At 41.6% G+C, this 13,832-nt stretch overlaps 2 protein-coding genes across 2 annotated transcripts in view; one reads left to right on the forward strand and one right to left on the reverse strand.

The window, feature by feature from the left end:
- LOC132130851 (GTP-binding protein SAR1b) overlaps window positions 1–2,377 on the forward strand; it is a 6,630-nt gene extending 4,253 nt beyond the window's left edge. The window contains exons 4-7 of the mRNA XM_059542693.1: window positions 276–341; window positions 415–518; window positions 931–1,062; window positions 2,238–2,377. Coding sequence (XP_059398676.1) covers window positions 276–341; window positions 415–518; window positions 931–1,062; window positions 2,238–2,354 — 419 coding nt within the window. The 3' untranslated portion in view covers window positions 2,355–2,377. The remainder of the gene's footprint in view (window positions 1–275; window positions 342–414; window positions 519–930; window positions 1,063–2,237) is intronic.
- A 5,307-nt stretch (window positions 2,378–7,684) lies between these two features.
- LOC132130850 (solute carrier family 22 member 4-like) lies at window positions 7,685–13,139 on the reverse strand. The gene is made up of 10 exons (XM_059542692.1): window positions 12,686–13,139; window positions 12,275–12,378; window positions 11,951–12,105; window positions 11,590–11,761; window positions 11,401–11,527; window positions 11,112–11,197; window positions 10,813–11,027; window positions 8,074–8,256; window positions 7,859–7,994; window positions 7,685–7,766 (listed from the first exon to the last, which is right to left on the reverse strand). The coding sequence occupies exons 1-10, from the start codon at window positions 13,070–13,072 to the stop codon at window positions 7,703–7,705; spliced, it is 1,629 nt and encodes a 542-aa protein (XP_059398675.1). The 5' UTR covers window positions 13,073–13,139; the 3' UTR covers window positions 7,685–7,702.
- Between the last annotated feature and the right edge of the window lie 693 nt (window positions 13,140–13,832).

The following is a 13,832-nucleotide window of genomic DNA, read 5'->3' on the forward strand; positions in this document are numbered from 1 at the left end:
TGATAAAAACACATTCGGTGATCATGAACTCATGAAAGAATCAACTCTAGAGAGCAGCATTTGACATATTCATTATAATTATTTACTGTTCTTTGATACACGTTTGTGACAGACACCATTTAAATGTTTATATTTCACAAAACGGATTGGAGTAGAAATATAATGATTTAATTTGATGTGAATTATTCAGCAGTGAATTCAGAAGTTCCAGTAAGGCTGATTCTGTGTCAGTCTGAATGTGGTCAGAAGTGTTGACTGTGTGTGTTTCCTCTCAGCCTCGGAGGAGCTGACGATCGCTGGCATGACCTTCACCACGTTCGATCTGGGCGGCCACGCTCAGGGTGAGTAGAGGACCTTCAGCTGTCCTCCGTCTGCATCTGATCCTGTGTGACCTCAGTGTTGTGTTTGTGACAGCTCGACGCGTCTGGAAGAACTACCTCCCGGCCATCAACGGCATCGTGTTCCTGGTGGACTGTGCTGACCACAGCAGGCTGGCCGAGTCCAAAACAGAGCTAGACGTGAGCTTCGTACTGTCTCCAGCCACTTCATGAGCTTTTGATATTCAGTTAGTCCAGGGGTGTCCAGACCTGTTCCTGGTGTCCAGTGTCCTGCAGCGGAGCTTCAGACTGACCGCAGGACTGGACACCGCTGGGTTACTCTGCCAACCACGACCTCGATCAAATAAGGGGTTAAAATGGGATAAACTGAAATATATGTAATATTTAAACTGAAAGATGTAAAATAAGGGGTTGAGATTTGGCCCAGGTTCACTGAGTCTGAGGAGGTTAATGTCCAGCAGTGTGTGTCTGACCGATGTGTACACGAGCTTAACTCTGACCCACACAAACATTTGAAGTGTCTTGATCCATCACGTATGTCCTGTGTGTGTGTGTGTGTGTGTGTGTGTGTGTGTGTGTGTGTGTGTAACAGGCACTCATGACAGATGAAACCATCGGAAACGTGCCCATCCTGATCCTCGGAAACAAGATTGACAAACCTGAAGCCGTGAGCGAGGAGAAGCTGCGAGAGATGTTCGGTCTGTACGGTCAGACGACGGGGAAGGTAGGACACCCAGGGGTCAGCAGCGCTGGACCTGATCCACACTTTATATCACCATATAGTTCTTACTTTTGGTCGATGTGATATAATTCCAATATCGATATGAACACTATTTTAAAAATCCTCATAAAAACTGCTAAGAATGCCAACAACAGATATCTGCACATACAAACTTATCAAAAATGAATATGCCAAGTCTGACACCTCTTATTAAACCATATCATAGTTTAGGAAACAAACCGCAGAAATAAGTTAATGTTCAGTGTTTTATGTGTATTTAGGCTTCATACAAACACAAGTGCCACAGAAACCAGTGCAGAGACTGAAAGAGTGCCACACACTGGATCAGATTCCAGTCAGATTTGGATTGACTCCAGTTGGTTCTGTCAGTGTGAACGTGAACTGGTTTAGTTGTCTGAGGTCCCCTGGTGTCCAGATCCTGTCACCGAGCAGAAGCCTGTAATGTGCACCAAGTGTAGAGCTCATATACACCCCAGCGCTTCAGTCAGGAGGAGCTAGCGGCCGTAGTGTCGTCTCTCCTCCACCCAGAGAGCAGCGCTGTAGTTTGAACAGATCTGTGTCCAGTGTGAGAGGAGCATCTGTGGACACTGAACAAATACAAGCAGTCCTTCACGGTTTGATCCAATATTCAACACTACGCTGTCTAACTCACATAGATTTGATCGTGGAGTCCCAAACACGCTTCCGTAACGAGTGCAATGTGATCGAAATAGAAAGCGCTTGATATAATCTCATTCATGTGGCATCTTTAGCTTTCAGACTGGTTCTCCGCTAATGTTTGTGTCTCGTTATGTTTGATGTTCACCTGTGAATGCAGTCTTCTTACCTGCTGTAACTAACCACCAGCTTCCTCAAGGTTATCATTCTAACATTATTCTTTTAAAGATAATCATTGTTTTAAGCATTAAAGATTAGTGTTTTAATCCAGACCTCAGTGATCGATCACTTCTGTGCACAGCTGCAGGGTCGTGTCTTCTTCACCGCTAACCGTCTCCTCTCTAATTCATAACGCACTTGTTATGGCCTCAGCAGTCCTTTAAAGCTCCTGAAGAAATGCTCCTGTTTGTCCAGTGTCCGCGGATCAGCTCTGAAAGCTATGAGCACACAGCCTTGTTTGTGTTTCCTGAATGTTAGTGAAATGCTGTGTCTGTGTCCAGGGCAGCGTTCCTCTGAAGGAGCTGAACACTCGTCCTCTGGAGGTGTTCATGTGCAGCGTGCTGAAGAGACAGGGCTACGGCGAGGGCTTCCGCTGGCTCTCACAGTACATCGATTAGAGGAGCACCACTGCACTCACAGACTGTTAGCCTTCTCCTCATCAACACACACCTGCACAGCTGCTCCACTCCCAATGCATCTGCTTTATTTACTCTCTAATTTGATGTTTTTCTCTGTAAATGATTCTATGTGTGTACTGAAACACCACTTCAGAAAGAGCTTCAGATCACACTCTTCTAACAGGAAGTGCTTTGACGTCTCTCCAGTGTTCATTTCCTGTCACAAGGCCACAGTCCTCGGGCTTCAAGATGAAGTCTGCTGAAGTGGCCGTGTTGAATTGCATATCTGTTTTCTGTTCTGCTAAAAACATTAAAGCCGTTGTACTGCCTCGTTCAGAAACTCATTCCCAGAGCTCCTGTAGAGCGATAAGAGCAGTAGCTGTTCTTCTTTTGTTGATATGATTTGGGATTATTATCATATTTAACTAGTAACATGATGGTGACACGGTTAAAGCTTGCCCTGAACATGGGAGAGTGAAAAAAGGACAGCGGTTAATCGAAGACGTGGACAAAATGTAATTTATATAAATGCCATGTATGGGTTTTCTTTAAGCTGTCCTTAAATAGCTCTTGATTTGAGATGAAAAACATGCATGCCTTGTTACATGATTATTCTTGATTTTTTATTAGTGTTTTTTTTTAATAATAAACACAAATAACATAGTGTAAAACATGGTAAAGGGGGTGAGATGCCAAGGGTGCAGTCTTCTATGAGTCTCAGTGTAGTGGCTCATGAATGTCCTTCCATGCATCAGCATCATTCCTTCAGCTGTCCCATCTACCACACATACAGATGTTTCAGCAGAAATTGTAATAAATGTTTGCAATGAAAGCAAGCCATGTTGAGCTCACTCTTTGTGTTGAATTGAATGTTTTGGATGTCTCCGGGACAAGGGTTTGACATGAACACCTGCCCAGTGTGCACAGCAGACATGGGGACTTGTGACTTGGTGACTTGGACTCGAGTCGACTCGAGTCGCTATTTTTAGGACTTGTGACTTGACTTGACAAAAAATAAAATACTTGAGACTTGAATCGGACTTGGAAGTTAAAGACTCGGGACTTGACTTGACTTGAGACACGATGACTTGAATGACTTGAGTGTTAATCACATTATGTTTTCAGTTTGAATATAAAATATATAAATTATTTTTAAAAAATACAATTGATTACTCAGCTGGAGCGCAGGCTGAGAATCGCGTTGTCATGTCATGACATCATCAGTCATGCCCTCTCTACCTTACGCAGACCACGCCCACTTAGATCAGATATCACATCACATCAACAGCTCAGCTTGAGGGTACCGAGGGTCATCGCTTTTGTCGTCAATAATTCGCGCCTAAAAACGCGTGGAAATCGCTAGTTGCGCCGCTTTCTCCTTGTTTCCAAAGCGCTCGGGCAGTTGCGCCCCTGAGGCGTCTGCCGTTGCTAAGCAACCATGACGCGCTCTCTCCATGACAAGCAAAGGATAAATGGATTTGAAGCACTAAAAATTGCTTGCAGTAGCTCTGCTATTAAATTTATTTAAAAATGGCAATCCATATACAGCTATGATCAGCTGTTCCTTCATCTTGGCTGAGCTTTCAACGTTGTTACGGGCAGAGGTGGGTAGTAACGAGTTACATTTACTTCGTTACATTTACTTGAGTAATTTTTTGGGGTAACGAATACTTTTCGGAGTTTATTTAAAGATGGGTACTTTATACTCTTACTTGAGTAAATTTTTGGGGAAAAATCTGTACTTTTACTTCGTTACTGTGGGCGATGCTCCTCTCGTTACTTTATCTTAATGCAATAAATGTTATAAATGCTTCAGTTTATTCCAAACGCGCCGTCTACTTTTCTCTGGGCAATGAGCGATGCCCATTCGCGAATGATTCATTCTTTTGAGTCAATTCTGTTCAAAGGCTTGATCAAACCAATTGGCAAACGAGTGAATTGGTTCATGAATCAGTTTGAATGAGTCGTTCAGTTCCCTGCCGCACGCGCTGAGCGTCTGAAGTGGTTCACTCGGAGTTGTAACGTTTAAGAACAGAAAGAGCGTTGAAAACGTGGCTGGAACTGCACTGAATTGAAATCTGCAAAGGCTATTATTTGCTAGCGATGGAGATCCTTATTAGATGAACACCGCGTGTGCTGTCTACTGTTTAACAGGTAATAACTTGGGCTACATTCGATTACGGTACACGATACCACTGTGACATTAGTTTGTTGTACGTGTGTGGCTTATAACAGAGGGGAGTCAAGTTGAATGCAGCTTCCAAAAGACAAAAAATAGCCGATTAAGATTTTATTAATTTTAATACAATCACACTGGTGCAAGTACGTTCAGCGAGTCATATTATCAGCTGCTAAATTCAGATCTGTGATCGCTTGCTGGTGCTGAGCCAGAGATAGATGCGTTTTTACAGCACTGCGCATTATAACAAATCACACATGATTCTGTTGAGCTTATTAAAGCATTGGCCAATCAGAGGCGTTCAGATGAGTCATTGGTGAAATGCCGGTGCTTCCTTCACTCGCTCACTGACTGAATACCTCTTTCTGGCGAATTCTCTCGTCAGAAACAACAAAGTGCAGATGTGTGTACGAATCTTTAATTAAGATATTGATTTCACAGTGTTAACAGTTTCAGTGATTTTAATGGGAGTTTCTGAGAGTGATTGAAATCTAGACTGTCAGTGAAAATTATCTTTAATAATGTAAATGTTATTTGCTCTCTTTCTGAACAATGAAAGATTAGTAGCAATATTTATATCACATTAACTTTCAATGTTAAATTCACATTTAATATAAAGTCAGTCGTATTAAAAATATGTTATGGCATGACACCTATATCTGTTACTTAAGTAAACAGACAGGGTTTTATAATAAATTACATAAATTGGAGTAAAGGCTGATGAAATATATACATTTATACACGCACACATACATTACATACATTTTATCTATATATCTAAATAAAAATAGGCTCAGTATATATGACCCAAAGTAACTAGTAACTAACTACTTGAGTAGATTTTTTATCCAATACTCTTTTACTCTTACTCAAGTAACTATTCAAGACTAGTACTTTTACTTTTACTTGAGTACAGTTTTTGGGTACTCTACCCACCTCTGGTTACGGGAAAGGATGAAGCTGCTTGATTGGTTCTTGTCACATGACCAGCGGTGCCCTTGCGGCTCTCTGAAAAGTTCAGATGTTTTTAACTCGATGTGATGCGGACGCGATTGGAAAAAACGAGCGTGTCGCACCGCGTGTGCGTCGCGACCGTGTTGCTTCCATTATGAGCGCGCATACCGGTGGCGCATACATGGTGGGATAGGCCACATCGTGCTCGGCTTGCAGACAAGACTCTCGAATCTTATATTTTGCAAGTGCAATACCTTGTAATAGAGGTAATGACTTACGGATGTACTCTGAGAGAGAGAGAGTGTGTGTGTGTGTGTGTGTGTGTGTGAGAGAGAGAGAGAGAAACACACTCGTGCTTTACCTGATGAAGGAAACCCAAACTGAGTCTGACTCCAATCACAACCCCAACATTCAGAAACTAATTGACAAAAATCTGAAGTATAATTAAGATGAAAAATGAAAAAATGAATTTGAGCTCCAAACCAAACTCCAGTGTTATTCGGCCCTAAACAGAACCACAAAACTGGCAAATTACTTATCACTCAAGCAATTAAAAGAAAGACAAATCCTTTCAAAATATGGACTCCGTGGTCATGATTTGGAAATAGAGATTGGTAGACATAAAAGATCCTGGCTACCGAGAGAAGAGAGACTGTGCAAACACTGTGAGCTGAATCAAACAGAGGATGAGAAACACTTCCCAAATACAGCACTACAAGAGAAACATTCTTCCCACAGTTTGAAGCTTTGAATCCTTCATTCTTGTCTCTAAATGACTCAGAGAAACTACTCTATATACTTGGAGAGAATGAGACGGCAGTCACAATAGCTGCTAAATATTTATACACCATACACACAGGGATAATTTATTATATTCAACTGTTTTATTTGATATTCTTAATTGTATATAATTACTATTATTAATATTAGAAAAATTATCTGCTGCTGCTATTTTGATTGTATTGTATTTTATTGTAATCATATTTTATATTTTATTCTGTATCTAAATGCTTTGGCAATACTGTAACTCAAATGTCATGCCAATAAAGCAACTTGAACTTGAGAGAGAGAGAGAGAGAGAGAGAGAGAGGAGAAATGTAAGAAAGTTTAATGTTGTATGTAAACTGTGTTTGAGGGGAAGTCGTGGCCTAATGGTTAGAGAGTCGGACTCCCAATCGAAAGGTTGGGAGTTCGAGTCCCGGGCCGGCAGGAATTGTGGGTGGGGGGAGTGCATGTACAGTTCTCTCTCCACCTTCAATACCACGACTTAGGTGTCCTTGAGCAAGGCATTGAACCCCCAACTGCTCCCCGGGCGCCGCAGCATAAATGATGAACACTGCTCCGGGTGTGTGTTCACAGTGTGTGTGTGTGTTCACTGCTCTGTGTGTGTGCATTCTGGATGGGTTAAATGCAGAGCACAAATTCTGAGTATGGGTCACCATACTTGGCTGAATGTCACGTCAGTTGTGTTACAGAAAGAGAGAGAGGTGTTCAGAGAGGAGTCTGTTGGATGTTTAGCTGTTATTTGTTTTATGGACTCAATGTTGAAAATGTAAAACAGTTCAAACACTGTTGGCAGAAGTGAAAAATAAATAATTTTATGAAGTTACAATTTTGTTTTATTCCATGTTTACTGAACATGAGTATTTACAATGCAAATCCAAATTATTTTAATTTACTGACAGTTACTTATATCTTGTCTTTTAACTTTATTAAGATCAGATTCTGCAGGTAAAATTACAATAATAAGGTGACTTGACTTGACTTGACTTGCCCAAGAAAAAAATACTTGGGACTTACTTGAGACTTGCACATGTGTGACTTGGTCCCATCTCTGGTGCACAGATAACTCACAGTAGCTTTGCATCCGGAGGGAATGAATGTAATCGAGTGCAGCTCCAGGAACACAGCTTTTGCTTTAAAACTGTTTTTATTTGTGCATTTTATAGATCCACTTTTAATATACAACAACCTGGATGCCAACTACCATTTCTGATTGTAAAACGATTCTCACATCAACCATTAATATCTTTTAAATTATATGTGAAGTATAATGGTAAATAAAGAAATTCATGTGCTAATGCCAAGACTCAAATCCACTGTTAATATAATACTTCAAAAAAACAGAAAGTGTATAAAATGACCTATATATATATTTTATTCACATTTTAATAATAGTTGTCTATAAATGAGCAGTCCTTGATGAGGGAGTCTTCTACTTCCTGCTGAGAACAGGTCCTTTTCCTTCCTCCAAGGTGTGTTTACCTCTTCTAATAAAACTGGAGGTGATATTTATTGAGAAGTCCACACATCAAGATCTTTCTGTATGTCTGATATGTTAAAAACAACACCACTAATGCTAGTGACCCACCGTTTGCATCTCTGCATTTGCTCCAGAGTCTCGGGCAGCACTTTCTCGAAGGTCTCCGGCAGAAACATGTTTGTGATCGAAGAAGCAATGGTCAGACTCCCCATCAGGATGTAGGGCAGAGATCTGTTGTAAGTACCTTAATGAACAGAGAGAGGAACACGAGGTCTTTTCTCCGGTCCACTGTGCTGCAGAGAGTGAGATGCTGGCAGATTTACCCAGGAATATGATGTAAGGAGCGGTGATGCTGCCGAGGCGAGCGGCCGAGGAGCACAAGCCCATGCCCAGGTTCCTCAGGACGGTGGGATACAGCTCCGCCGTGTAGATGTAGACCACGGTGAAGGACATGGTGAAGCCAAACTTACCGGCCATCTCTAACGCCAGTGCCAGAGTATTCAGACCTGGGAGACAGAATCAGCATGAGTCTAACTCAATGCACAAACTCACAGGTGTTCATTAGAAAGTCACAACTAGATGTCAACTTGAATTTGCAAGAAAATACTCAGAATTGTGAGATTAAATAAGTTTGAGTATTCTATAAGAATGATTTGCATTCTGATTCACACATTCAAAGGCATAACAATAAGATTGTTCTCTTATTTCATGGATTTCACTCGCTTCCCTTCATTTGTTGGCAGTGTTTTTCAGGTGAGGTGACTGTGACGTCAAACACTAGTTCTGTCGTATTTGCTTCATGTTTGTTCACAATAATACCTCCAGAACATACTACACTGAGCTCTGAAACACTGAATAATGATCAGGATCTAGCGCTGCTAGCTGCTAGCGCTGAGGATAGAGGTCCATCTCTCGGACAGGTGTCAGTGCTGAAGAAGCCATATGTACTCATCCAGACATACAGAACCAGCCTTTCATAGATCCACACCAGACTGGACACATCTACAGCTGTAAATCTGCTGAAAACACCCAGTCCAGCTCTCTTCATAAATCTGTAATAGGCTTAACCTCTTTTCCTTGAAATGGTCCAAGTCCAGTTTCACTTGAGGAGAGCATAATCCTGGACCCGTCATAAACTCACAGGCATTCAGAGATCGAGGCGATAAACCGATTGCTGATGCTTTTTCTGAACTCTAAGGGTTTTATGATAAACTCTTGTGTACTCACTCACTGCTGCTATTGTGCTGATCTTACCAGAGGTGGAAAGTAACGAATTACATTTACTCGCGTTACTGTAATTGAGTAGCTTTTTTGTGTACTAATACTTTTTAAAGTAATTTTTTAAATCTGTAATTTTACTTTTACTTAAGTATATCTTGTTTGAAGTATTGTACTTCGCTACATTTTAAAACACATTAATTACTGAGTAATAAAAAAAAAAAAATCGCTCCCTGGAAAGTATGGCAAACTGGCGCTAAAATCACAAGAAAGATGCAGACGGACAAAACAGGCGTTAGTGGTGCAGACACCGCTGAAAACGAAACCCCGTCATATTCTGAAGTTGAACTCGAAGGAAATGAAGTGAACCCCTGGCCATATGTATGCTCTATTATGCAGTGTAAGCTGTACTTGCCTAGGAAGACCAAACTAGCAGCTTATAAAATCTCGACAAGACATCAACCCTTCGCAAGAATGTAGAGGTAAGCTAAATAATTGCATCGTTGCATTGGTGGTTAAAATGAAGCGTTGACATTTTAGCAAGAGGTTTTGCACAAATTAGCTAAAAAGACAGTGGTGAGGAGTGTGCTATTTTTGTTTTAATGATGTGCGCGCGCATTTATAGTGCGTTCTTTCACTGTGTGATTCAGTCTCCTAAAATGCATTTAGAATGATCACAGAATTGAAGATATAGGGGCAGAAAATTCACATATTTATAAAATTTCATATATTAAGTCAAAATCACACAAAGAAATGCCATCTTTTCCACCAAAAATCATCATGAATATATACATACATATATATAACAGTTCAGTAAACAAGTTAATTAAGAGACTTGCGTTTTAGACACCATATTGCCTTTTTTTGCTCTATTTCTACAACAGAAAATAATTCCAAACACAGCCACCAAAGCACAGTTTTGCGTCTCTGAGCAACGTGACAGTGATTCGTTCCTGAATGAATCAAACGTTTAAATGATTCGGTTCAATCGCAATGACTCACTTATTAACAGTGACTTGCTGACACATACTGGCCATTTTAATTTCACATTTAAAGTATCTTTTGATTTTTTTTAAATAATTAATTTCTTATCATTTCAAATGAGTATTCAACATTTTATGTCTTGTATATCATGTAACATTATTCATGCATTTGTAACTGCAGGTTAAATGTATTCTTGTCCTGCACTAAACAGTGTAATACATCTAAATGCCACTTCCAATGAATCTTCTGCATTTCCTCTGCATTAAAAGATGAGTTTGTTGATACTGATTTGCCTGGTAACAGCCCAAATGTTTTATTATTCTAAATAACTGATTCCTTTAATTAAAAACCACTAGTTTGAGATTAATAGACCTATCCCAGGGGTGTCAAACTCAGTTCCTGGAGGGCCGTAGCCCTAACCCTGCTCCAGCACATATATCATGTAGTTTTCAAATAAACCTAAATGATTAGATTAGCTGGATCAGGTGTGTTTAATTATGGTTATATCTAAACTGTGCAGGACTGTGGCCCTCCAGGAACGGAGTTTGACACCCTTGGCCTGTCCCATTTTTGACTCCCTCCCACTGTTAAAATGTAACTAAGTAATTTTTACTCTGAGTAAATTTTAAATGAGCTACTTTTTACTTTTACTGGAGTAGATTTTTAGACTGGTACTTTTACTTGTACTAAGTAAAATTTCATTAATGTAATGGTACTTTTACTTGAGTAGAATATTTTTGTACTCTTTCCACCTCTGGATCTTACATCATAAATCCTCTGCTAAATGAGTACATGTACAGTAAAACGCTGTCCAGCAACATGAACCCTGTCCGAATCTAAGCGTAAGGCTGAGCTCTTACTTTCAGGAATCAGCTGCAGCAGAAGCAGGAATCCTCCTCCGAGGACGAGGAAAGCGGACAGGACGGGTCTCCGGGGACAGCTCCTCAGGAGAAGCGTGGACATGATGTAAGCAGGCACCTCAGTGACCGCGGACAGGAAGCAGTTGAGGAAGGGATCGCCGCTGAGGTTAGTGGTGTTCAAGGACAGGCCGAAGTACCCAATGTTGATGGCCATCCTATGAGAGGAGCAGATTCAGACCGTAAACACACAGCACATGAAACACACAGTCTGGTGTGTGTCCGGCTGTATCAACTCTCACCACAGCAGTAAACACAACAACGTGGTCTTGCGGATATCTCTGGTCCGTAGAACGTCGAGCACGCTGAACGTGTTGATCTCTTTGACCTAGCAATGAGCACACAAACGTTCGAGGACAAAACAGACTTAAAACATTCATATCACATGATCAGTCTCTGATGAAAGTTCTCGTAACGCTTTCAAAACGATGGAATGTTGCTCTCTGGATCTTTTGAATGTAAAAAAAACTAATTTAAGAAATAACATTTTAATAATGTAATGTAAGTAAAGTGTTTTTGTTTGACTGGGACCTGGGGCTCTCTGAAGATGACGTCTGGAGCGGAGACGTTGTTCTTCTGCGCTGCTTCTCTCACGATGGCCTCAGACTCCAGCACACGTCCCTGAGAGAGAAGCCAGCGCGGAGACTCCGGGATCAGCCTGAGGAGGGACAGAAGGATGAACAGAGCTGCACCAGGAGCTGAAACCCTTCTGAGACTCACCACCACAGAGGGATGTAGACCACGGTCAGGCCGGACAGAGCCCTCAGGAGTGACCTCCAGTCTCGGACAGCGAAGGCCATCCACGGCAGCAGCATGTAACCCACACAGTAATGCAGGAACGCTCCCAGCGTGGTGAAGAGCACCCGCAACCACTCACTCAGCACCTCACTACCTGTCAGAACAGACCCACCAATAACATGTGTGCTGAAGATCTGACATATCCCACACACACACACACACACACACACACTCTCTTAAAAACAAAGGTTCTTCACACTAAGAAAAAAAAACAAGTATGTAGCATATATCTCAGCAGATTATCACTTTTCTTCAAGGAAATCTCGTTTTATAATACGCTTACCCAGCACAAACGCTGTGATGTACAGAGATATTTGGAAAGCCCCAACAAAAAAATAGAGAATGCAGAAGAGCAGCCACGAGTCGGAGAAGGACTGCGCAAGGATCAGTAGAGCTTCTGCCCCCAGAGACACGAAGAGCACCTTCTTCCTGCCGAACCTGAGACACCAGACACCAGACGTCACACTGTGGATGAGTCTCTAACACAGAGTTTCATTTCTCAAGCTAAATCTGTACAGCAAGCAGCTGCTCTCAGACCGTTTTCTTACGTCTAGTCAGTTATTCTGCATCAGTACTGTTGATCATGATGTGAGGACAGAAGCAGTACCTGTCAGAGAGTTGTCCGGAGACGAGAGAGCCCAGTAAGTAGCCCATGTAGAGAGTAGATGTTGTGAGCGGGACTCTCCACTCGCTGTCACACACCAAACCCCACTGCACCAAACACACAGCTCTTATCACACTTTCTTATTGTTGTGGTTGAATGAACACCTGTTCAGTTACTGAATTTGATGAGTTTTCCTGCACTCAGAATTAAATCATGGCAGTTTATTTGAATCGATTTGGTTTTATTAACTCAAATTCCTTATCAGCATAAATCTGTTCATTGTGAAAACAAATTTGATTTTCAATTTCAATTTTAGAAATGGTTCATTCATGACTGCTGTGGAACAAGCCAGATTCAGTTCAAAGGTGTACAAACTGGATTGAAGAGAGACTGTGTTGGTCAGTAGTCCCTCACCTCCGAAACGATGGTGGAGTGGTATATCTCTGTGCTGTAGCTCCATCCGTCCACACACGTCTCCAGTGTTATGTCTGTGATGTTGACCTCCAGCGGAGAGTAACCCTGTGCAGACAGATCTCTGACCGTCTCCAGGCTGTATCTCCAACACTGACTTGGCTGCAGTTTTCCATTGACCATCTCATTGGGAATACTGGCTTTCATCCATTCTTCACTCAGGTTTCCATCTGCTATCCGACAGTGATGTGACGGCGAAGCCCCAACAAAAACTATGTAGAGGCCGTGAAGCCCTGTGGATATGTAGATGGCATTCAAGAGAAAGAAAAGGATGATAAAAAATGGTCCCTTTTGCCCCAGAAAGGCGGTGTCCTCATCATAATTTGCCATTCTGCTTGTGCTGGAGGTTACAGTAGAATCAGCTGAGCGTCAGATGTCCAGATCCTCTGAATCACAGCATCTCTCTCTCCGAGCTCAGCGTTGGCTGGTGTGGGGTACGAGACTCCTGATGGAGATGTTTGGGAGGAGAACGCTGCTCTCCACCTGGACACATGAAGCAAGGCTGAGAGTCTTGCTCTGCAAACACACTGTACACAGCAACTAATCCAAGCCACATTTTTCCACTAAAACGAGCCAAAGCTTTACAAACGCTTAAATCTGATTAGCTCTAATGAGAGTAAATCTCCACAGCAGAGTTCTGCAGAGATTCTAGCCGTGATCAAGCGTTTGAATATCATCACTGAAAAATGCCAGATGCTTTTTATTATTAGAAAAACAAGTTTTCATTCAAGCATCATGAACGTGCGGATTCCTCGAGCATCGTGGGTCTCATTTCGAGAAGCATCTACACGTTTAAGATCATCGAAACACAGCGGGGAAACACTTCTGCGTGTCTGAAAGAGCATGGGTTATTTGTGAAGAGCAACAACACTAAAATGCTCATAATTCATCTATCAGCTCTGCTCAGACAGAATAAATGTGAGCTTTTATTAACCCTCTGGAGTCTAAGGGTATTTTTGGGGCCTGGAGAAGTTTTGTCATGCCCTGACATTTGTGCTTTTTTCAGTTTCTTATAAATATCTAAATGGGTAAAGTCTAATCTCACTGTAATCAGCACAAACTGGGCTATAATAATATAAGAAATGCATGT

This window comes from Carassius carassius, chromosome 47, assembly GCF_963082965.1.
Source record: "Carassius carassius chromosome 47, fCarCar2.1, whole genome shotgun sequence".
NCBI lineage: Eukaryota > Metazoa > Chordata > Actinopteri > Cypriniformes > Cyprinidae > Carassius > Carassius carassius.